The sequence below is a fragment of the Rhamphochromis longiceps genome, linkage group LG3, assembly GCF_057381845.1.
Source record: "Rhamphochromis longiceps isolate RC_006_pf linkage group LG3, R_longiceps_female_GT1.1, whole genome shotgun sequence".
NCBI lineage: Eukaryota > Metazoa > Chordata > Actinopteri > Cichliformes > Cichlidae > Rhamphochromis > Rhamphochromis longiceps.
Genome location: NC_140559.1, coordinates 29,129,946 through 29,155,397, shown reverse-complemented (window position 1 = coordinate 29,155,397; position 25,452 = coordinate 29,129,946). Strand labels below are relative to the sequence as shown.

Below are 25,452 nucleotides of genomic sequence, written 5' to 3'. Positions count from 1 at the left end.
TAGCCTGAGAGTAGTGGAGGGGAGCGGCTAAAAACAGGGATTTTTTTTTCTTTGGTGTGAAAAAAAGGGGAGTATCAGCGAGTTAAACACGCTCCTGTTTGTTTTGCCTTGTAGCATGGTGGAGTAGGAGGCTCCAGCGTTGAAGCTACCGGGCTCCTCCGACCTACCGACACACAGCTCGCTCTCACCCCGGGGAGGCTCGTCATGGCCCCGGGCTCGCTGGTGGCGGCCTGCCGCAGCCTGGCCCTCTCTACGTGGCTGCTCTCCTTCTGCTTCGTCCACCTGCTGTGCCTGGACTTCACCGTGGCCGAGCGGGAGGAGTGGTACACCGCCTTCGTCAACATCACCTACGTGGACCCGGCCACCTCGGAGCTGCGCACCGAGAAGACGGAGTGCGGGCGATATGGCGAGCACTCTCCGAAGCGGGACGCCAAGGGGGTGTTGGTCCTGCCCGCAGCACCGCTCGACCGCCAGGCCTGCGACCCCAACACCCGCTTCGCGGTGCCCGCTCAGGCCGGGGCCTGGGTGGCGCTCATAGCCCGGGGCAACTGCACCTACAAGGACAAGATCCGCCACGCTGCAGCCCACAACGCCTCTGCGGTGGTCATCTTTAATGTGGGCTCCACCAACACGAACGACACCATCACCATGCCTCACTCAGGTAGATGATGCTCTGCTTTATTCACCCAAATAAATGCGCATTTAACTCGATTTCCTCCCTCTGTGAAGGAGGCTTTGCTTAGCTTTTCTAAGTTGGGTAGTTTGCTGCTGGGGTGAACTATGGGGATTAAAGGTGACGTGTTCAGTGTTTCTCTTAATTTCTTAATAAAGATGTCATGGAAAGAGTCCAACTCACGAGGTCTTTCTGTTATACGGATGTGTTGCATCTTTCAGAGTCATTTAGTTTCATGTCAAGTCCAAGGACGAGTGCACTCACACTGGGGACTGCTTTACTGTGGACTCTGAGAAATAGTTGAGGGTAAAATGTAGAAGTGTGTACAGGTTAAGTTGGTGTCAAGTATAAATGTAGAACATAGCCACACTGACACCACCCATTGGTTTGACTCACTTTTATATGTTGTGGTTGGTGTTTTGGTCTCACCTGTTGGGGCAAGAAATTGCCCCATTTAGATTAGAGCAGGGATGGCCAACTCCAGGCCTCAAGGGCTGGTGTCCTGCATGTTTAAGATATCAGTTCATTACCAGAACTTCAAGACATGTTGAGGAGGTAATTTAGCCATTCAAGGACACATCTAAAACCTGCAGGACACCAGCTCTTGAGGCCTGGAGTTGGCCATCCCTGGATTATAGGGTGAGGTGAATGGCTAGAATACTTAACAAGTTAAGTCTGAAGTAAACACACTCATGAAATCTCACGGTTGCACCCACCAAACCACCCGTCCGTCCATTTCCTGCTGCTTTTCTAGGCAGTGGCAGCCTGAGTAGAGGAGCCCTTCCTCTCCTTGTCCACCTCCTCTGGCTTTCTCAGCTTTCTCAGGCCAGTTGAGAGACATAATCTCTCTGTCATGTCAGGACATGACATGAGCCTACCCAGGGCCTCCTCTTGTGAGGGCATACCGAAAACACCTCACCCAGGAGGCACCTTAATCAAATGGCTGAACCACCTCAGCTGGCTCCTTTTATTGTGGAGGGATAGCCGACCCTGAAGCAGGAAAATTGTCAGTTCACCCATAAAAGCTGTTCTTAAAAAGAAAGTACTCTCTCAGTCTCTTGAATACTTCGAGTCATGCTATCCTTTCCTTGTGACAAGGAATAGCATAGACTCTGAGTTTCTCAGACTCAAGACTCCACAGCATTGAGCTGAAGCTTGCCGTTCTTGTTCTGCTCCTCGGCCTTTGTGAGCTCACCCTACTGACACATGAACCAGTCCTCCACCTGCTGCACGTTCTGGTTAGAGTGTGTCTCTTGCTCACTGAGGTCTTCACATCTGAACAAGGTCCAGCATCTTCAGGGCGGTGGAGTTGGCGAATTGCACAGTCTGATCAGCGTACTGGCAGGAAGCACAAGCGAAATGATTATCGGCGTTTGACCTTTCAAAATAGTCCCGCGAGGATTTTTTGGGTCGTAAATTTGGAAAAAAATAATAAAAATAAATCAGAAAATACACACGATGTAAACCAAAGTATGGGACCTTTCCTCTTAATATTTGAGTTCAGTCTTATTGCCACAGACGTATGAAATCAGGCACCTGGCCATGCAGTCTGCTTTACAGAGTGGCTCTTTTTAAAGACCTCGCTGAATTATGAGCGTGGTGCTGTAATCTGAGTCCACCGCTGCAAGAAGTCTGCTCAGTAAAAGTTTGAGTTGGCTACACAGGTAACAACTCCCCAGTTCAGGACAGAGTGTACAGTTATTTGAGTTCATTTATATTCATGGTTGTGACTCTCTATATGTTTATATTGTATGTCTATGAATATTAACATTTTCCTCATGAACTGATGCGGGCGGGCATGCATTTGAATATCTAAAAAGTGAGTTGCACAGCAGATTCAGGCAGGAAATCCAAGATTTTCTAGCAGAAAAGTTTTGGAGTTTGGAACAAGGATGCAGGTTTGTTATAAAGAAGTCCATCATGTCTGAAAACATTAATGGATTTGTAGATGACCTGTATGCAGAAGGATCATTAATGTTGCAGTCATCTTTGTCTCCAGGTCTTTGATGCTCAGATTTGTACCATAAACACACCAGGATACATCTGCCTTTCATCTCCTTTGACATATGAGGTGCTTATTCTGTTAGTGCTGTACAGACTCCGCCCCCTCATGTCTTTATATTTTGCTAGGAAAATGGGAAATACCTGCCTTACATACTGTATTCCATGTATTGAAATACAGTATGTAACAGGTGGTACAAATTAAGTGAAACTGAAAGTCAGTTTTTGATATGATGACCTTAGTTCAGGTTGTGTTGACGAATTATCTTGTAATTTCTTTAAGTAGTCTTCAGGAAAGGTTCTCCAGGCTTCATGTTTTGGGTCCTTTTAGTTCTGTTCTTTATTGCGATGATCCAAACGACAATGCTGAGGTCTGGGCTCTGGGACCAGTCCATGACCAATAGTTTTCAACTATGTGTGTGCATTTTTTTCCTTCCTATCTGTGTATGCTTTTACTGTATTGGCTGTGTGTTAGGTAAAACTGGCATGCTGAAAAATAAAGCTGTCATCAATCAAACGCTTTCCTGGTCGTACTGCATGGTGGGTTATAATTTGACAGTACTTCTCTGTGCTCATAATTCCATCAGCTTTGAGAAGATGCCCAACACCACTGGTTGAAATGCAGCGCCAAACTGTGGCAAAGCCTCCAACCTGAGATCAACTGAAGGGTCAGATGCATCTCGCAGATCCGGAGTCGGGTTTTTGCTGCTTATTTCTGTTCTGTTTTGAAGCCGGCTACTTCATCTTTTGTCCGCCACTTGTATCGTTTCCAAAGCATCTGTAAGGACTGAGAGATGCTGATTTTTCAGCTAATAACTCTTTAGGAATCGCTTTGTTGGTGCAAAAATATTTAACGTCTGTCAGACTGTATTTTTCAAACTAAAGAATTGGGAACAAATTATGTACTTGTGTAACAGGCTGCTAGTAACAAAGTGCATAAATACAGAATTTAAAATATTTGATAAGTTGTGTTATTTATTGACACAACATTGGTCCTGTGAGTTAGGTGGGTTTTTTATGCTTAAATGATTTATAGGTCAGTGTTAACAAACAAAAAAACATTCATGTGAAACTGGTCTGTTGCAAGGACTGATCTGAAAATAGTTGCAAAGGCAGCCAAAGTCATAAGAAAAATGTTGAAAGACCTTCAGAGAGCCTGCAGAGCTGTTGCTCAAGACCAGTGTAAACAAATTAAAGGGAAGTCTGACTCAAAATGTAAAGAAATGAGGGCAGGACTTGTGCACAGTGCTGTGGCACAGTGGTACTTACAGGCATAGTCGCTTATCGAACAGACCATTTTGAGTCCGAAGATCCCCTCTGTGTAGTAACGATCACAAATGCAGACTCGTTACAGGTTGAATGGGCTCAACCACCAAGGGCTCTTTCTGCGAAGCTGTATTTTGTAAAGTTTTGTCAAGTCTTCTCTTTTGTTTGAGATTTAAGTTTTCAGGATTTAGCTCATAGAAAAAAAGAATATTTTGGAGACTTCTTAACAAGAAAGTAGTAATTTTTTGACCTTTTATTTGCATCCACTGGGTTGGAAGAGATAGAAATCAGAGATATTCTCAGAGCTGCTGACTGAAGGTCTGTGATGCTTCTTTATCAATTAATCTCCATTTGTTAAACGATGCTGTCAGTGGTCATCCACACAGTGCCTCTCTGATAGAAACAGTCGTGTGGATCAGGGATTCCCAGCCCCGCTGCATCCACAGTGACTGATTATGGAAAACAGGCTCCTGTCATTCGATTATGTCCAGAGAAACTCCATGTGACGTTTGATGTTGGTCACGACTTAGCGCTGAGTTGCATAACAGGGCTGACTGCTCTGTAGCACCGTAAGTGGTGTTCTTTTGAGTCGCTCTGCTCCTGAGTGAAGTAACAGCTGTTTCTCTGACAGCTGGAAACTCCTTCAGGGATCCCTGGCAGGCCTACACACCCACATTTAGATGCCATGAATTCAGGAAGGGGAAAAAAGCCCTGGGTGGTTGGTTTGCTTTAAACAGTTCACGTTTTTCTGTGTCCAGGTTATTTTTTGCAAATCAGTCTTTGTACAGTTGAGTGCCCGTTAAATAAATTTTCCAGAAGTTCAACAGCTGGCCGGTCATCCACAAGTTCAGCGACGCTGTGTTGTTTGGACATGTAATCATTTGGCTTCTTATTAAGAGCTGACTCATGTACTTGGTGAGGGCCATCACATAGCTTTTTCTTTAGTTTTTGCCAGAAAGTCAGATTCAGTTAGAGCAGGGGTCAGCAACCGTTAACACCCAAAGAGCCATTTGGACCCGGTTTCCACGCAAACGAAAACACTGGGAGCCGCAAATACTTTTTGACGTCTAAAATGCAGATATCACTGTATATATTGTTTTTTACTTTTATGCTTTGTGTGAACAACTAAGGTGTGTTGCTTATGAAATCCATGAAGTGCTACAGAGAAAATTACATTTTATTTATGTAATGAACACATTTTGAACTCTTAAAGAAATATAACAAAAGGAAAGACACCCAGCTGAACTACAGTGATCATTATTAAAAATAAATTATTATTTTTATATTTCAATATCACAATAATCTTCCAACTTAGAACTAAAAGTTTAAAAAGAACTAACATAAATAAAATACACTTCAGCTAAATACGTCTAATTTATTTCCCCAATCCACGCAGAGCCGCACTATACGGACTAAAGAGCCGCAGGTTGCCGACTCCTGAGTTAGAGCACTGCTGCTGAGACTTCACCGGGTGCCGGTTTATCTCGCAGGCTGAGCAGGCGACCATGTGCCACAAAGGCTAAATGCAGCAGCCTGGGTTTGACTCTGACCTGAGGCCCTGCTTGGTTTCCTCCACTCGTTCTCTCCTCCTGCTCTCCTGCCTCTTCACCACATTATATAACAACACAGTAACATTTTTGACTGGAAACTGACTTCACTGATCAGCAGAAAAGCTGCAGATTAAATACTCGCAGTAGGTGAGGATGAATCACGATTAATCTGCTGATTAGGTTTATCATGAATCATCTGCAGAAGGCAGGCAACTGTGCAAAATGTTTTTGTTTAGAGTGTGGTCTTGAACCTTTGTTCCTTTATCAAACAGTCGGTCCTAAACCAAAAGATGCTGTTTACTGTCCAGTCAGCTGCGACCAACAATTATTTGCAGGGTTTTTGCTGCACAATAAAGAAAAATTAACTTTCTCCAAAGGAAAATCATGAGAATTGCAGTTGAACTGATTTCAACTAAACTTTTCTGAGGGGCATTTCTTAATTGAGCAAAAAACTTTGGTTCTGTTTTGTGTGTTATTAAATGGTTTGAAACAAGCAGGAAAATTATTTGCTTGCTGTTAATAATTCCAGTGTAGTGCTGACATATTTTAACTGACTCCTGCACACTATTAGAGCAGCACGGCATCGATGTGCAGCCTGGACAGCACCAGCAGCTCTCTCTGCCTCTCCAGGCTTTTGCTGCTGTTTCAGGAAGTCTAGCAAACGCAAACAAGCCTCAAAAATGTGAAGTTGAAGGTATGCAAACACGGGCAGCCAATTAAAAATATGAGTGTAAATAAGCTGAAGAGGATCCTGTTCAGCATGCTGAAATGACAAACAGTGAAGTTAATGTTAGAAACATGAGTCCTGAGGCTCTGCAGAGAGGTAATGCAAACATTAGTAAAGTGAAGCAGCGGTCCGAAGACAAGTTTAACTGACTGGCTCATGATGTGTGGATGGCTCTGACTTACAGTGGTCAAGTTTGTTTATAAGCACATTTAAAAATAACAAGTGTTAACCAAATAAGAGTAGCACAATAGGAGCCATAAAGAAGCATAATACAGAAAACGGACTGATCAGGCCACAGACGGGTTTTGGTGAAGTTGTAAATTGAAGGGCCAGACTGTAAAGGCTGTAATCTGAGTACAACCAGAAGCATCTGGTCAGCTGACCTCAGTGATCTTTTAGAAGATCAGAAAGGTAACAAGGTGCAAACACAATTTAATGACTTAAAAACAAACAAAGTCTTCAGATCGTTTCTAAAATGTATCGGGAGCCAGTGTTAAGAAGCCAAAACGGGACGTGTGGTCTGATTTGCGGGCGCCTGTCAGGCGTCGAGCCAGCGCATTTCGAATAAAACGGCTGTCGATGAGAAATGAGTGTGCTGATTTGTAAAATACTCAGTAATGAGGTGCTGATGTGACAGAGACAAGAGAAAAAGGGAAGAATTTGCTCCAGTTTTGAAATGTGATTTTGAAACTCTGCGGTAAATGTTTTAATTTTTAAATAGTTCAACCAGCAGGACGGATGGCTTCATGCCTCTGTCCAGAAGTGTGCACAGTGATCACGTAACAGGTCCTCTCCTACATTTTGCCCAAAGCCGAGCTCACATTTGTCCTTTTCCAGGCAACTTTTTTTAAAGGCATGTTTATTACTGAGCCTGCAGTCATAATACTCCTCAGTACAAACACTTTGTTTTTGGTGATTCGATTAATTTGTCCTGGATGTGGTTGCTTGTAGCCATTCTTGGCTTCTCAGCACAGCCAACAAGTGACAACAAAACTTCCTATCTGTACATCACCCATTACTATAACCTGTGAACTGTGTCATGAGCCACTGTGTCCCTGCCATTCTGTTTCTCGCCTAAATAATGAAGTTCCACATGAGGAAATCCCAGTCACAAGGCCTTAATGTTTTCTCCTGTTTTCTATCTCTTCTTTTCTGTCACACCACAACCGGCAGCCGACCTCTTTACAATTTAATGTATTTAGAAATTAAATTGAATTGATTGACGTGGACAAAATAACATTAGTTTAACTTTTTATCTCTTGAAAGCCTACGAGAACCCTGCTGAGAGGTTTCTGTCACATTTCTGACCTGCTTATAGAAGAAAATGAGGTGTGGGTGGTCTTTGTCTGCGCAGCCACCCTTGGAAAAACCCAGAAACTATTCCAGTAGTCATGATTGGATGGATGGATACTTTATTGGTCCCATAAGGCAAATTGTTGTTGCAGCAGCATGATAAAGAGTAAAAATAACACAGCCTGCAATAAACAACAATTATTTGTTGTTTATTGCAGGCTGTGTTATTTTTACTCTTTATCGCAGTTGAAATAAAAGTGACTCTGGCACTCTGGAAAACTGAGACTTTATTTAGCTTTTTGGTCAGTTTATGGCAAAATAAGTTGATGTGGCAGGAAAGTGATGCCAAAACATCCACATGCAGGATTTCTGGTTGTAGAGGGGCTTTAAAAATCTCTGATATCGATGGAAATCAGTACTGTCAGAGTGAAAATGAAGTTGGTGAATTCCTCGGTTGGTCAGGAATTCACTCTGCTAATCCACCTGGAAAAAAGGTCTATGTGGAATCAGCTGCTTTATCGTCCCGTTTATCCGGCAGATTAGTTGGGAGCTGCTGATGACTGCGAGCTGAATCGGTCTCGCTGCGTTCTAAAGTTAGAAAAATGACATAACACCTGAAATACAGAAACATTTGCAGAGGAGCTCAAAGCCTTCACAGATCTGAAGCTTGTCTGCTATTGGACAATTGGACATCTCTGCTATTGTAGAGATTTACTTGAGTTTTTAAAACAAAAGAAACCTTACTAAAGAGACTGACCAAATTGCAGTTATTTATCATGTAGTTTGTAGGTTTAACTGGAAAATAAAAATCTCATCATAACATAACATAACGATCCCAGGGGATTATTTTTAGGGCAAGACTAATCAATTTTTGTGTTCGTGTGTTAGTTGGGGTCATGTGAGTTCAGTGCAGGCCTCAGGGGACTTTTTCCTAAACTGTGGTCAGCTAGACTGTGCTTACTGAGCAAATATACTGATCTTTGTGCAAACATTAAAGTTCAGCCTCAGCTTCCTTAAGATTATAATCTGAAGTATCTGCCATCTGTGTTTATCCAGGTCAAAGTCGATGGACATTGGGCTTTCGCGTTGGAAGATTCCACATTAACGTAAACTGTTTCTCCATTATTTAGTCTATAATAAAAACCCTAAAACCTTCAAGTTACACAATAAAATAAACAAAAATTAAATTGATCAGATATTCCTGTTTTAATGAACCAGCAGGCAAAATGCTTGAAATGCATTTACAAAATGGCAGCAGTCTGAAGTAATTGATTCCTTTCATCTGTAGTAATTATGCTGCTACTTTAGTTTTTAACATCCTTTTTTTTTTTATCAATGTATCAACAGATCAGAACACATGTGTATGCTACCATTGTATATAGTGTATTATCTTACTTTTTTTCATTGATTGTACTTATTTGTATTTTTGTATTTCCTTCTGATATCTGTACCTGAGCTGAGGTGACACAAAAATTTCCCTGTTGTGGGATCAATAAAGTCTTGTCTTATCTTAACAATCAATTCTTGTAATATCTCCAACAACACTGTCTGCAGCATTAGCTCCAACCCATGACAGTTTTTACATACTGAAAATGATTTTTAAAGCAGAAATATAAATTTGTGTTCATCCCTCCATCAGACCTGTTACTGCTGATTTTTCAGTCCCGTTGTGTAATTTGGCTTCTTGAGAGCCACTTTTTCACTGACAGCAGCTGGATCAGCTCAAGGGTCTGATCTTTGTTGGATTCCTCCCCCCATGACTTTCAGGTGCCCCTCTCCCCATATCTGATATGAGGACTGCCCATAAAATTTGTAAAGAACTTCAGAAAGTCTGGAAAACTAATCCTCAACCTCACTTTAAACAATCTGGCTTCTTGGAAGCAAAATATAAAGAAATAATCTGCAGCTAAGTGATTTTGCACAATATTGTCAAAGCACACCAACTATTGTCTTGAGTGGATAATCTTGGCTAATTTATTGAAATTCTGGGGCAGATCTGGTCTTTTTCTTCACTGTTTTCACATTTCTTTGTTACATCAATCATCACTAGATTCTTGTAGCACGGGTTGCTATCTGTTTGTGATGTGCAAATTTTAATGCAAACTCATACTGGAGTTGCTGATGTGATTTGTGTTGCAAAAGTCAAACAAGCTTTTAGCAGTCAGTATGTCCTGTAATGGCACAGAGCAAAAATGTTCAAGTAAACATGTTTTGTTCTCTACAATAAGAACAGATTGGTCTCTGCACATTAGGAGTTCTGAGGTTCGAGATTCAAATATAAATATATCTGTATAAACCAGCCTTATGTTTCTGATGGTTTTGATCTGTGTGTAAATGAAACTAAGCCTTGAGGAACTCCTTAAGCGAACTAAAATAGAAAAGAATTTACCTTTATGATGGCCACACAGGAATAACTTGCATATCCATTTGCATGCTCAGGATGGTTTGTTTCCATTATTTTTGAATAAAGTTACTGTACAAACTCTGACACCAGCCTTTGCTCCCGGTTTCTCCTGCAGTTAATCCCCAGCTTGTTGTGAAACGTTTGCCTAAATGTGCCAATGTCTGGCCATAAACTTGTAGCGAGACATTCTTGTACCACCTGTGAAAGAGTTTTTCCTTTGAGTGCATTTTTGTAGTTAAACACTTCAACGTTGCAGATGAACTTGTTTTTACTTGTCGAATCTTTATTGTTAAATGGAACTTTTTCTTCAAAGCTGCAGATAAGTCTTAGTCTGGTAACAAACCTTCCTCTGGGATATTTTTCTGTGCGTTCAGGGTGACACGAGGGTGCGTTTGCACTGAGTCAGGCCTCAGTCACAAGGATGGCCTCAACTCTAAATCAAAACAGCCAAAATGACAGGCAAACAAATAAAATTTTCTCCTCAGTTGTGCAGAACTGAACTTGCTGTATTCATGAGTCTTTGTGCATTTGTGTATTTTCAGCTTCAGAATAAGCAGCTGTTGAAGCTTGGTGTTGTGGTTTGGCTCGGAGGTGCAGCTCACAATCCAGCGCCATGAGCATCCTTTAGCAACACACCGAATCGTTACCAGCTGCACATCCTGATCTGACCTCAGAGCTCAAAAATGTTGCTTTTTTTTCCCCCCCCAAGTCTCCTCCAAGCCCTTCCAGCCCATAAAAGTGTCCTAGATCAACACTTCAGGTTGTAGGTTTAACAAAGTTGGACAGTTGTGCAGATCACTGGATATTTGTGATCCACTAACATTATAAAATGTTTTGGCCTGATGTTTGTTTCTGTTGTTTTGCCCTCTGTGTGGTCTGCCTTCTCGAGAAGTCAGCTTGGTAAATTGGAAATGGAAATTATGTAAAGAGGAGACATGGTGCTCCAATGAAGAAAATTAACAAAGAGTGCATGTGCACAATAGTTTCACAACATTTCAGCTTTGTGGTGGCAAGTATGCCTGCTGGGCGTGGAAGTAAAATGTCAGATATTTGTTTTCTTCCCATTCGTTAAGATGGAGGCTTCAAAAGATTGTTGGAAGCATTTCAAAGGAAGCTGCTAAGGGCATGACTTCTGGAAGAACTTTGGCGTGAACCAATGAAAGCTAGAGTCTGATTGGTTATCCTGCACCATACATTTAGATATTAACACCTTCTAATGTGAGTGGTAAATGGACAGATTTTTGTTTGTCTTCTTGAGCACTCAAATGCAGTTAACGCTTTCTAACATCCACACATGATGAACAGATCAGAGAGCAACTCAGGGCTTAGTGTCTTGAACAAAGTATGCAGTCAGGGATCAAACTGCCAACCTTCTGGTTAGAAGATGACCGTGCTCTGTGTCCTGAGCTATAGCCATCCCATTCCTTTGCTTAATCAACCAAACCTTCCCTTTTCCTTTTAAAGAGGTTTCCCTACTGAAAAAGTCAGTTTAGTTCAGCTCAAGCCAACGAGAGTCTTTGATCAACAAGTTTGATCTAGAACTACTTTTAGGAATAATGTTACTGCCCTCAAACCTCTGACAGGATCACTTATGGCTGTCTGCAGCTGCCTACACCCACAGATATCTCCACCACTGTCCTTTAATGAGATGGTGTTTTTGGTGAGAAACGCCCCACCTCCTGGGCTTAACTTCCTATCAACAACCCCGCGTGTCCAACCATTTCCACTTTTTATTTATTCATTTTTAAAAAAAAATCTATTTCAAGAAAAGCTTCTGTAACCACACAGTTAAACAAATTATATTAAATGCACGATGATTAAGTTGATGAATAATCATGTAAAATAAATATTGATCAGATAAATCTGACTGTACTGTTTGATGTCAGTATCACAGTAATCTGGTCCTCTGGACACATGTGAGTGCACTGGAAACAGGAGCTTTCTAAACCTGCACCTTTCACAGAGCCTTACAGGGTCACAGAGGCCGGTGCGCTTCTGTTCTCTTTACCTTCACTCCCCCGGTCGTTGCTGATTGATGCCCTCCCAGAGCCCGTTACAAATGGAGCGCTCTTCATCTTAAAAAGGAGCGTGTCCCACCCATAGCTTCTGGGTTCTTATCAGGAATCATCTGTTTGTTGGGGCTCTCTCTCTGTACGGTCTTTACCCTGCAGTATAAACAGCCTCCAGATGACTGTTGTTATGAACTGGTGCTGAAAAAAACATAACAGGCCCAGCCAGCTTTCCTACTTTTCACTGCATTTTATTGGGGACCAAGCACACTCCTGTTACTGTGAACATTTCTGTCAAAGAAAGAAAGAAAACAAAATCTCTGATAAGAGAAACTGCCTGTGATTAAGAGGTTCCAGATCTGCCGTAGGATTATAGAAATCCTGCAATAATCCTATAGTAGTCGCAGAGTCACTTATATAATCTTGTGTTCATCCCAATGCTGAATATGCCGTGCATCACAGATCGTGTATTCGGAGTATTTTTAGAGAGGCAGTCCCTTGTGTGTGGGAGAGGAGCTGGTCTCCATAGTGATGGGGGGATTTGTTGAGCAGAAGCTGTTATTGGATCAATAAACAGGCTACTAGTGCGGGTGTGTTTGTGTCGAGTACAAACTCTGCGAGGTTACCTCCACAACAAGGAGGTCGAGTGAACAGTCAGTTTTCCGGACACTGAAAAGGTAAATAAATAAAAAGCGGATCAACATTTCCATGTCCATAAATGGTGTTAAATAAATATTAAAGTCTGGCTGAACTCATTGCATAACATGCAAGTAAGGTCATTTGAACACTGATAGTCGATTAGTTGATTGGAAGTTATTATTTCTGCACAGAAAAACTGAATGGTCTGCAGCTTAGCCTGAAATGTGTTGTAAATGACTGGAAAGAATAGATTTGAGTTTTAGATGCTGTTCTGGTAAAACGATTGCTTTTCAAGGACTTTTCTGACAAAAACTAAAGTTTTAGCTTTTAGCTCAGGTTTAGCTTTGACTGGAATTAAGAAACTTATTTTTAAGGACGCATAAAATCCAAACTTGAAATCAATGTGAGAAACACTAATGAGCTGAAGTCGGCACATCTGTTCATTATTTCAACGGCCCCCAACCTTTTTTGCACCACGGACCGGTTTATGTCTGACAATATTTTCACAGACCGGCTTTAAGGTGTCGTGGATAAATACAACAAAATAAAACTAGTACCAAAAAAGACGTTTTATTCATAGCACACAGGAAAAGACCCAGGGAAACAGAGTTGAGGATAAAAATGATTTAAAAACAACAAAAAAATAACACTAAAAGCCAATTTAAAAACCATAAATTCCACACCCCGGTACCGGCCCAGGGGTTGGGACCACTGCATTATTTAGTCTGTTCAACATTTAATGTCTATTAAATTAATTTAACCAGTTTTGTTCTGATTAGCTGCCCCTCATAAACTGAGAGTTTGAACAGCAGGTGGGCGGAGCTTCTATTTTTATACCCATGTCATGCGAGGAGTAGGAAAAAAACTTTATCAAACTGAGCGTTTAGAGCAGTCTAAAGCTTTGTGCTGATAACTGAGCTCATTATTTGAGCGGGTACTTAGATTCCCAGTTTAAATGTTTGTTAGACCCTGAAAAGGAAACGCTTAATTTTTTTTCTCACAGTGAGTGGAAGTAAAGTTGGCCTGAAGCTAAGGACAACTCTTCCTTCCTTCATTTATACTAAGCACAGTTAAAACAAACGATAGTACGACATTGTCTGATGCATAAATAGGATAAAACTAATTGGAGGAAATGGCAACTGTGAGTAACAGATAAAGTAGGACTTGCTGGTCTCAGGTTTATCCTACAGCGAGCTGAAGGTTTAGGAGAAAATGGTCAAACCATGTTAGTGAGGAGTGAAACCCTTTTGGTTTGGGATGAGTTAGAAAGAAGTTTTAGAGCAAATGAAAAAGTGTAGCACATTTGTGTTAGGTTGTGCAACCCTGTTGGGACAAAGTTTCCAAACAATGTTTTATTTGTTTTTTGAGAAGAAAGCTTGGAGTTTGTGACTTTTATAAGACTTAAAAATGCACTTGTTCATGAGAAGGATCTGCATAAGAAGTTAGTGAGGGTGATCTCTGCCTTGGAAAAATCAAACATATATTCTAATGGTCATCAAAACCACGTCTTTATTTATTATATGTACTAAAATGTAGGGCAGGGCAATATGGCCAAAAATATTTCTCACGATATACATTTGAAAATTTGTGATAACAATATAACTTACGATATAATTGACACGAGACAAAATACTTTACAACTCCACAACTTTATTACTGCAAAAAAAACCATCAATGTATTTTCACTTAAACAAGCAGCTGTTTTTTATGTGCATTAAAGCTATATAACATTTAAGAGTGCAAATGCAAATTCCTTGCTGACAGTTTAACCAAAAGGCATTTCCAGTGGAAATGGGCTGACATATTATGACCATAACCATGTATAATATCCACAAAACTTATACACAGGTTATACACACACACACACAATGCAGCACAGTACGTATCACTCCGCGAGGCTCCTGACTAGCCGTAATGCTCCAACAATCCATCAAGCGGTGCGGCTTCGTAGCTTAGCAAAGTCTTAGTAAAACATTTTTGACCGATTTTTAAGTGCCGTGTATCACATACAATTGGTTTGGTAATAACAGTAATAACGACCCGCCTGCATACTCTACCAAATAATGTGCTTTGGTGTGTATCTGACGGACGAAAGCTAAACCAGTTCCACACCACTGAAGTTGCAGCATTTTTACAAACCAGTTCTGGTTCATCCGTTTCATTCAACGATCCACTTTCATCCTTCTCATTTTCCATTGCTGTCATACTTTTTCCGCCATGTGCGTATGAAAACAAAGGCACTGCGCATGTGCGTTTTACTCTGTCGCGTTATTTCCTTTTATCGTTGCCTAACATTATACCAGCATTACCGTGAGCGGTATGATATGGCCCAGCTCTACTAAAGGGCGTTAAAGTTTCATTGCAGGTTCATCGACCCAAGGAGTAAAATTTAAATACTTGAATGCTTTTATATTTGTCACTGACTTAGTGCTTCTCACCTGTCCTCATCTTCAGGTGCGAGCGAGGTCGTCGCCATCATGATCCCGGAGCCAAAAGGCCGCGAGATCGTATCGCTGTTGGAACGAAATGTGACGGTCACCATGACGATCACCATCGGGACGAGGAACCTGCAGAAGTACGTGAGCAGGACGTCGGTGGTGTTCGTATCGATCTCCTTCATCGTGCTGATGATCATCTCCCTTGCCTGGCTCGTCTTCTACTACATCCAGAGGTTCAGATACGCCAACGCGCGCGACCGGAACCAGGTGCGAACACGGGTCTGCGTCTCCTGCTGTTCTGCTTAGTTTATGAAGACAGAAGGAACAGCATCATATAACTAGAGCCTATGTTAATGAGGTGGTTCAGAAGAGGTTTATCTTTTACAGTATAAGAGTAAATACTTACATTTTTAGCACTTTGAAACTTTGAAAATGTGTCGTCAGTAATGTAGTTCATCTCTGCTGAATAACGAGCCCATTATTGGAAAGTGTTCTGTTTTCAGCTTGTAAAACATGAATCACATTTTACAAGCTCGAAGTAAAGACTCACTGTGTCTCTCCAGCGGCGTCTTGGTGACGCAGCGAAGAAGGCCATCAGTAAGCTGCAGCTTCGCACCATCAGGAAGGGCGACCAGGAGACCGAGCCCGACTTTGACAACTGCGCCGTCTGCATCGAGGGCTATAAGGCCAACGACGTGGTCCGCATCCTGCCCTGCAGGTAACCACAGCCTCAGAAACACCTCACGCAAATGTGGAAGTAAGGACTGAAGGATGGGGATCGTATTATGTTTGAGGACTGAGTGCTGAGTTTGAATGAAGACCTTCAGGATAGTATCTTCTATACAGTGCCAATTATTCTTTTTTTCTTTTTGGTGGGGGCTCTTTAGCTAATTTAGTATTTTCACGGTGTTTTGAGTCAGTTGGTGTTCGTGAGGCCACTGTAACCTGCAGGAGCTTAGCTGCCACAGAACAAACAGTCATCGAGACTGAAAAAGACCTCAGAGAGTCTCCTGACGTCTTCACGCTGTAGCTGTCGCAGGTTATCAGCTCAGTGTTAGTCTGTGCAGGGAAATGACTCAGAGCTGACACGACTGTTAGACAGGGATAGTGTGTTTGGGTTACTGAAAACAGCTGATTTTTAATGCTTTATTTGCTGGTGGGTTGCGCTGTCTATAAGAATATACCATGTTTTAACTAGCAGTGATGTGAATAATCTATATCAGTGAAATAATTACAAAGTAATTACTTAGTGCTTTGAAATAAATATAGTGCTGCAGGTGTCAGTGCTAGAAAGAGGAGGACAAAGATTAGAAGACGTTTAATAGTAATGGAAACTAAATAAGACAGCTGTGGTTTTAACTTCTTCTCACTTCAGTTGGGCTGTTTCTGCAACACATAGTGGGCTTGGACAGCAGCTGAAACAAGGCCTTTCTTCATGTTTACTGGTTCGTGCTGCTGCTGTCGACTACAGGAAAAACATGTTGGCTCCACCGCGGCTCACTGACTGTTTTTTCTGCTTGTGTGTCAGACTACACAGTCCCACCAGAAACTGTGACCGCATCAGTCTTTGTTGTGATATTAACCTTTTTTCTTGACAACAGCTGAGCCTGCGGGGGCTACACTTTAGCCCTTAAGCTGGTTAGCAACCAGCTGACAACCTACGGTGACAAGAGGAAAGAGGGATTTCTGGTGATATTCAGATGAATTCAGTTGCACCAAAACTCTGCTTTTGAATGCTTTAATCACAAGCAGGTTGCCACAGTCGTCTGTAGTGTCCTTGTCTACAAACACTCTGCATTTCACTATTTAAGCTGTAATGAAACTGGAAAAACTTGGACTTCAAGGTAAAAGTTGTGCCTTACTGTTAAAACCAACACTTTTAAAAGGGTCAGCTTTTACTTTGAAGGCCAATGGCATCTTATCCCTTTTTGTATTGCACTTCTGACTTTTTCACTATCACTCGATGAGTAGTTGCTGGATGTTTGCAGCCAAATCAGCAATCTGCAACAGTCGGCGACATGTACTGCTAAATGCATTTTACAATCCTTGTACAAAGAAGAATACCTGTTTTATGTTATGAGGGTCACTAAACAGTCTGTTAACCTACAGCATCCTCATGTGATTGATTCTAATGTGAAAATACTTTAAAAATATAAATAAAATTAATTATTGCGGGTTCAGCCTCCTTTAGTTGCTTCACAAGTAAAGCTGTTGTGGACTCTGATGGAAACCCCGTCGGCTTTAACTTGACCATCAGGCTGTTGTCTGTGCTGAACCCTGGCATGTAGAATTTTATCTTTCTTTGTGAAAATGAGGGAAAACTGAGAGAAGAACGACAAGCATCCAAATATTTAAAGACAATGATGACCATCACTGGTAAACTGTTCAAATACCAGCGAGAAAACGCCCCGTCGAGTGTTTGTTGTTCAGCCCTACCGAACTTGTTGAATGGAAGCCGTGATCGTTGCGGGCAGAGTCGACCTTTTTATTAAATTGTTGCCAGTCTTGTTTTCCTGTGATCACAAAACCACTTTGTGCCGATGGAAGCTGCTGAGTTGAGCTCAGGGCAGATTGTTTTCTTGTGATCAGAGGAAATGTATTTTTGGTTGTGACTACAATGACTATTTGTTTTGACCTCACAACACTCTGGCTGTGCGGCGCACTGTATGAGATTACCAACCAAGTTTCATAAAGCATGTTTGTGCAGATTCTTGTGTGCCGGCGCTAAGTGAAAGCAGGTGTGATGTTTGTCTTTCCTCACAGCATTTTTCTAATGTTTTCAGATCCACAGTAGAACGACTGATTTCACCATATTTTATTGTTTTTCTTCTTTGCAGACATTTGTTTCATAAGAGCTGCGTAGATCCGTGGCTGCTGGACCACCGCACATGTCCCATGTGCAAGATGAACATCCTGAAAGCTCTGGGCATCGCTGTGAGTGTGAAACTGGGTTTTATATTTCCTAGAGTGAGCACAGAGCAGGATATGCAGCCCTGAAAGGAAGTGATTTTATAGTTTAGGACTGTACAAGAACGTTATGACGTGTTTACGGCTGCTTAAATAACAGGTGATGATAATATCCTTCCTGGATCTTTTCATATATTGTCGCTGATCTGTCATAGCAGCCCCAAGTCATGCATCCTCTTATCCGTAATGGTAGCTGAAGATAAGACACGGGTGTCAAACATTGGGCTCGGGGGGCAGAATGAAGGCCGCAGTCCTGCCCACTTTTCAGAGTGTGAAAATTGCAAAGAAGGAAATGAACTTTTTAGTGAGTTTTGTCCTTAAGAAGGGATCACGTCCCAAAACTCCAAAATGTTCATTTAATCTAAGCCAGACGTCTGAATCATTCTCAGTTTTTACAGCTGTCTTACCGACAGAGACGTAACCCACTGTCTGTCTGCGCACACCAGAATGTGAGGTGTTTTCCATGAAAGTGTTCATCATCAGTTTTGGAAATGCATAATTCATTAAATGAATGTTTTCTGAGTCTGTTTAAACGTTCTCACTTCTAAAGAAAGACAGCGACTTGCAATTCTTTGAGACACTCGTCAGATAATATCCACTGTAGACCAGAAGTTGGGAAATTCCTCAAGCTGCAAGAAACCGTTGCAAAACAGAAAGTGTTCCTTTGTTCAAAAACTGAAGGGAGAAAACATACAATCCTGTATTCGATGACTGCGATTGAAATGATCCTTTACTAGCTTTACTAGAATTATTTCTTTTAAGGTTGTGTAAATGTTTTGAAGCTCTGCTCTGAACCGAGGGGTTTCTGCCATGTTTCAGGTCTGCTTAGAAACAAAATGACTAGGTTTGCATCAAGGGTTAGTGAGGGTGGTCTCTGCCTATGGAGCTACCCCTGGAGAAACCCAGAGCCTTTTCTAATGGTCATCAAACCATTAGACCACGTCTTTATTGAGATATTGTCAGTTGTCAAAAGTCGACTTTAAGGGTAAAAGCAAGGTCATCATCAAAGAGAGGAAAATACTTCATGACAGGCTCTTTCTTTCTTCTCCTTCTTTAAAAAAAAATACTGGAGTAGCTTTGAATGATTCACTCCAAATAATCCTCGTTTATCTTACACTGGGCTCTGGGCAGCTCCTCGGTCTCAAAGATCCACTTAGCTCAGCACCCTTCATGGACACGTCCCCGTCTCACTTTTAATGACTGATTGCCGATTCCATTACCCAACCTGTTGATGCCATTTATCATATTTCCCTTCAGACTGGTGTTTTTAACTATTATTTGTGTAGTGTTTTTTTTGTATTTTCTAACTATTATTGAGGCGTATTTCTCAAAATGAAGAAGCTTTAGTCCACCACCGCAACAACAGAAAAACACAGTAAAAGTACAAACGGACATCTCAACCAAAGGTCACCCCACTGACTTACATCTGCCAAGAAAATCACGTTAACTTGTATCAGTGGAGAGTGTTTGTCTGACAGTTTGTTGTTAAAAACACACCATGGCCCGATGTTGGACCGGCCATTAAAGCAACAAAAATGAGTAGAAGCCTAGTAGAAAATGTTAAATACTGACAGTTATGTAATTGGTACTGGAACTGTTTACTACATTAGACATCTGTTTTGTATTGCGTTTAACATTTAGGTTGAATTTGTTCAGTAAAAATTGCTTTGATCATTTTCCAGTAAAAAAGTATTTTTTCTGTTTGTAACAAAACTCAGTCATTCAGACTGTGACCCTCAGTGTTCAGAGCTAAAACGTTTTTAAGCTTAGAAGTACAGGTTAGCTTGTGTCTCAGAACTAAGGTGTGAAGTCTGACATAGATCAAAGAAACTTTTAAAAATGGCTGTCACACATGTTGATTAGTTAGACCCTCACTGTATCGTAGGTAGAATGACACGATGTCAGTCGGCTCCTGGAGCTGGACAATCACACTGTGGTGTTCATGTCGTTCTGCTACAGCTGAACGCAGACTGTCTCGACGACCTGCCTCTGGACTACGACCTGGACCTGGGCCGTGTAAGTGGGGTGGGCGGCGTTGGGGTTCTGGCCCTAGAAGCTGTGGTGTCCGGGGCGTCCAGCGACGGCACGCTGAGCGAGGGCGGCTCCTCTGTGGTGCTGGACCCCGGCGTGCGGCGGGTCGGGCTCCCACAGGACTACCAGGACCCTGACACCCTGAGGGACAGCCCTGTGACCACCACCACGGACACCCACACAGGTGACTCTCACACTCCATCTGATAAGTGCTCGTACACTGACACCCAGTGGTGTCTGTGCCCCATAACTCGCTTCAGTCATGGCTACTGCAGTCACACTGACTATGTGATGCATCTTTACCCTGATCACATTAAACTTCCTCTTTATTTCATAATGAGGAAGTTTAAGTGACTGCAAAAGAGGAAGCAGAAATACAATTTTAGCTTAATTTTATTGAATGAAAGGGTCCCATACCAACCATGCTACAAACTATTATAGAAACATAAAGCTAATGTGACACTTTTGGCAGATGTTTGGGGATGTTTTCATTTCTCTGTAGAAAAACGTTCTCTTGTCTTGTCCTGGAAGTATTACTGCCATGTCTGTGTCATGCTTTAATGTCATCCTTTCTAACATTCTTTCGACTGGTTCTTATATAGCACTATTCTGCTCTACTTGAGCACTCAAAGCAGTCTATACACAACACTCACCTACTCACACATACAGTTATGTAAGCAGTTTTTTCTACTTCTAAGTGCTTTCTAACATTCATACTCCAATGAACACATCAGAGGCAACTTGGTTTTCAGTGTCTTGCCCAAGGATACTTTAGCATCCAGACTGGAGCAGGGCTCAAACCACCAACCTGCCAATTAGATGACCTGCCTGAAGTCCTGAGCCACAGACATTAACACAGTCTTAATTCTAGGTTCTGTTTAGCAAAACCGAGATTAGATTGCTCTCAAATGTCTTTGCATTGTTATTGTAGACTAGAACAGCTGGCTTCACCTGGCCAAGTTTGAATTGAACTTATTTATCGTTATTATTGGAAGGAGTTTCACACAAGACTTTCAGACAACCGTGAAACTGAAAAGAGCAAACCCTCTCTGTAATCTGAATTAAAAACAAAAGTTACGTCTCCAGAAACTCAGGAATAGCCCTCTTTTTCTCTCTTTCAGGTGAGCTTCAGCCAATGGCGAGCAGCGCCTCAGTGGCATCATTTGTCATCGCTGTGGAAACGGGTCTGTCAGACGAGGAAGTGTCCTTGGAGCAACCTCAGTTGGTGGACAAGTCCTGAGAGCAGCACAGCAGAACCTAACCAGAATCGGCCCAAACCAGGCTCTAATCAGGTTCAGATTAGATAAATAACAGACCTGACTGTTATATTTAAAAAAACAAAAACAAAATGATGAAAAAGAAAAAAATATCTGAACCAAACCTGACCGCATTCGACTGAGCAAAACCTGAGCTAGGCCTGGGATCTGGTTCTGGTTTTCTCTGGTTCCAAGTGGATGCTAAAACCCAGATCCAGCACCAGGGTCCTTCTTGGCTCTTCTACATGGATATGTGATACAAGATTTCGCCAAACCAACTTGTCTGGACCAGACGTATTGAAACTAAGTGGGCCTTTTCCAGTGTGTTCACCTCAGTCCTTTCCTTGGTTCTCGAGTTAACCAGGATTTTTCTCCAGTGCAACTCAGTCTACAGATGTCTTGGTTAAATCCAGTTCTGCCTCAGTCAGACTCGCATCTTGTTATCCTTACAAACCTTTCATTGACCCTGACAAGCTTCTGCAGTATAGATCGAGTCCTTCATTTCAAGACTTTTTTTTTGTCTCCTGACTTTGAGGACAAGAAGCAGTAGGCTGTATTTCTGTATGCAGTCCGTGAATATAGATTAAGCTTTTGTTCTGTAACTTTTCTCTGGATCTCCTGGAATATTCTCTTTTACCTGGTTTTCCCAAATAGGGAAGCACAACAGCAAAAACCAATCATGATGGACTGCTCGCTTCCTCTCCAGGTTCGCATTATTGGAAAACTCTGTTAAATAAGCTTATTTTAATTTGCCTGCCAAAAGGCCAGGCAGAGCCTGTTCCCTGATGTGTGTGTGAGTGTATCTGTGGTGGATGATTTACATTTTGCAAAGGTGGACATTTACTTTGAAAGGACACAAGCTACTCTGAGCAGTGGTTTTCTTTAGTCTGTAGTTTATGTAAAGAGGTAGCTTTGTCCTGAAATAATTACTACCACAGTTTGACTGCAGTTTGAACAGCAATTACACACAGTATTGTTTCCTTTTAATCCCCCCCCCTCTTTTTCCCTGTCTGTGTTATTCTAGGCTTTGTTATCTTAACAATACTCTGACAGTATTTAGTTTGGTTGCTTTCTGTCCACAGTTGGGTTTCCAAACAGGGTTCCTATGTTTGTCTGCAAGAGCGATGACATTTAAACCACTTTTTCCCATTTTTTTTTAATTTGTTTGTAGATTACAGGGCTCCACAGAAAATTAGAGGATTGATATGGTCTGGCCTTTCTGTACAAGAAGTGCATATGGAGGCAATAAATCCTGCACCTTGGGTAATCGGGTCGATAGACATCCCGTCATAATGTATCAATCATCTTTCGAAATATTTAAAACGCTTCCAATGCTGAGCAGAAACATTTCTGTCGATCCTTTGTTGTGTTAACCCGAGATAACCGTTTGAACCATCTGCATGGCCTACACATGCAACTTTTATTCTCAGCAAAACAATCAATGTGTGCACATGTCAGCTCTGGTCTGTTCTGATAAAGTGGACAGAAAGAATGAAGAGGAGTCAGTTTAGTTCAGACTGTATTTTTGTCCACATGTCAAATTCCATTTTCTTGATACGAGTTATGCAGAAAATTGCAATAAATTAATTAAGAGGGATCCAGTCAGACCTTAGAAGCTGAAAACAATTTCAGAAAATGGGATGAAAATGTGACAGTTTTGAGAGTTCTTCTTCAAACCCATAATCACAAAATAAAAGTGCAATAAAGATGGCTGTCGAGTCCATAGTCAGTGCCAGTTTTTTTCCACATACGCCATTTGGAAAATTTCTATCACCAAAGTGCACGAGAGGGAAGTTTAAAAACTCCAACGCTTGCAGTTGCTGTGCTATGTTACTTAAACATCAGATGTTCGAGTTGGGATCCAAGCTTAGAGTTGACCGCGCTGTAGTCGTCTGAATGACAGGCTTATTTTGTTCCCTAGCAAGGTAGAGTTATTTGGCCACAAACAGTGGATTTGCAATCTCCGACTTCCCTGAGGTGGTCTAACTGAGGTGTGAACTTGAGATTTTCAGCTTCAGGTGGAACACAGCACGGGGCCGGTCTGTTGTGGTTTGTGGCCTCTGACGAACTCGGATGTTGGAGATTCCTACGTTTTGTTGCAATTTTTGCACTGATCATTTGTGCAATTAATGTAGAACTGATTTTAATTAGGAACAAGATATCAAAGTCTGCCCACCCTTTAAGGTACACAGTGGAAACACTTCCCTTGTCCTTCTTCCGTCACCTTAACCTTAGCTAAGCAAACTCTCTGTGGCAGTCATACATCCAAATGCCACGTAGGAACCCTGTCTATAGCGTTGCCTTGTTTTGTTTGACTGTCCAGCCGTCTGTCCGTCTGCCTGACCACACGTGTCTGTTACCATGGCCTCATGCTGCCTTTTTTTTTTTTTTTTTAAAGACACATTTACCTTTAACCCTGACAATCAAGGATTGGGTCCTTTACTTGCTAGTCAGGGATCCTCTCTCTGAACCTTAGGAAACCTAAGAAGCGCTTTCAAATCTGCAGTCAACACACCACACAGTAGAGGTTAGATGCTATTACTACTTCCACAGATCAAGAAATTATCACCACCTCCTGTGAATTAAAGTACCTGGGATAGAGAAATCCTTTTAGAGCTTTAGAGACAGATTTGTGGAAACGCGTTTCATCAGGATGTGTTCGTCAGCTCGAAGCCGAACATGTAAATAAAGTATATAACACAAGTCCACTTTGCCACGTGGCATCACTGTCAGTTTGTCAAATTGGTACGCAGACTGTGTAGGGCTGCGGTCGCATTGTGGTGTCGGTGGCACCACAAGGTTCCCGAAAATGAGAAAGATGAAAGATTGTCGTCTATTTTGATACCAGAGGAGACATTTATTTTTGTAAAAAAGACTGATTTCCTTCCCACTCTCCCGAGTCTACCTGTTGCCTGGATGATTCTCAATGTGATTGAGCATTGACCGATTATTAATGATTATTTGTATAATTGTACATACACACAGTTTGCAAAGGACCTTGATGCTATGAGCCTAAACTGTTGTTATTATGCTTCTCTGTAAAAGGTTTTTGGGTTTTGTTTTTTTCTCCTCTTTGCTGTAACCTGATGAAAAATGAGAGAAATGAGACCAAAGGGCAGACTGGAAAACCAGCGCTATACTGGTCCACCAGGCAAACTGGATCTTATGAGAACTTCCAATGCTCAAATAAGAAGACATAATAAATATAAATGTTGTGCAATGAAAAAATAAAATATTCTCCTAACAAGGCTAAATTTAAGTGGTGTGTTTACTGTTTACTTGTACTTTAAAACTAATTAAAAGCAAATGTAATTTGGAGTTTTCTGATGAGCAGACTGATATTTGGACATTCAAGCTGGTACAAATTTGCAGCAATCAAAGACACAGTGGTTGTGTGTTGCGGTCTTCAGTCCTCCCAGTGGCTTCTTTTTCTCTCAGATTCTCAATGAAACCGAATTTATGTTGTGAAATTCTCCGACTTTGCTTCCAAGACTTCACCTTTCCTGTGTCTTCATGGTTCAGCTTCAAACCTGAGAATTAGTCCACACTAAGATCCACCAGTCACCAAGTATCCTGTTAACACTGGCTGACTGAATCTAGAACGGTCGAGGGCTGATAACACATGAAGACGATTGATTTGTATGCCTTGTCCTCCTGGCCTGTTTTCAGTGAGTGATGTTTTAATTAAAGTTGCTTTGTGTTATAAGCTTGAACTGCGTATCGATATTTGCACTTTCATCCTCTTCCTGTGTGACTGCTGCCATACAGTGGAAGTGAGCTGAACTCGAGCCTACTTTGAATCAGCTTCTTTTCTTTTTCTAGTAGAGACTGATGCTGCTGTGGCGTAATGTTCGCCCACAGAACATATAATGGAGGATAGACCTCAGGCTTCATAAGGGGCTGTGGGGAAAGACTCAAGATGGTACAGAATGAACGTGGTCCACTGGAGCTTTTCATTTTCAATAGATACAGTATAGGTTGGTTTGTTTTTGTTTTTTTAATATCTTTTATGGGTGTTAGTTGTAATGAAATAACTTTAAAGCACCATGATCTGTTTTAAAACATCCAAAATTTAGATTTTTAAGGGTGGAAGAGCAGCAGCAGAATTTCTGGCAGCACCATATTAATAGCCTCTTAAAGGCCCTCCCGTCATGTACCCAAATGTTTAGAGAAATATCTATTCATTTTATGTAAATGG

General features: G+C 41.6%; 1 protein-coding gene across 1 annotated transcript; it reads left to right on the top strand.

Moving 5' to 3' along the window:
- Positions 1–204: 204 nt before the first annotated feature.
- On the top strand, positions 205–24,740 carry LOC146673868 (RING finger protein 150-like). The gene is made up of 6 exons (XM_085393325.1): positions 205–661; positions 15,017–15,267; positions 15,564–15,718; positions 17,838–17,934; positions 19,927–20,182; positions 21,120–24,740. Exons 1-6 carry the CDS (start codon positions 205–207, stop codon positions 21,236–21,238), a joined length of 1,335 nt encoding a protein of 444 aa, XP_085249451.1. The 3' UTR covers positions 21,239–24,740.
- Positions 24,741–25,452: the final 712 nt, after the last annotated feature.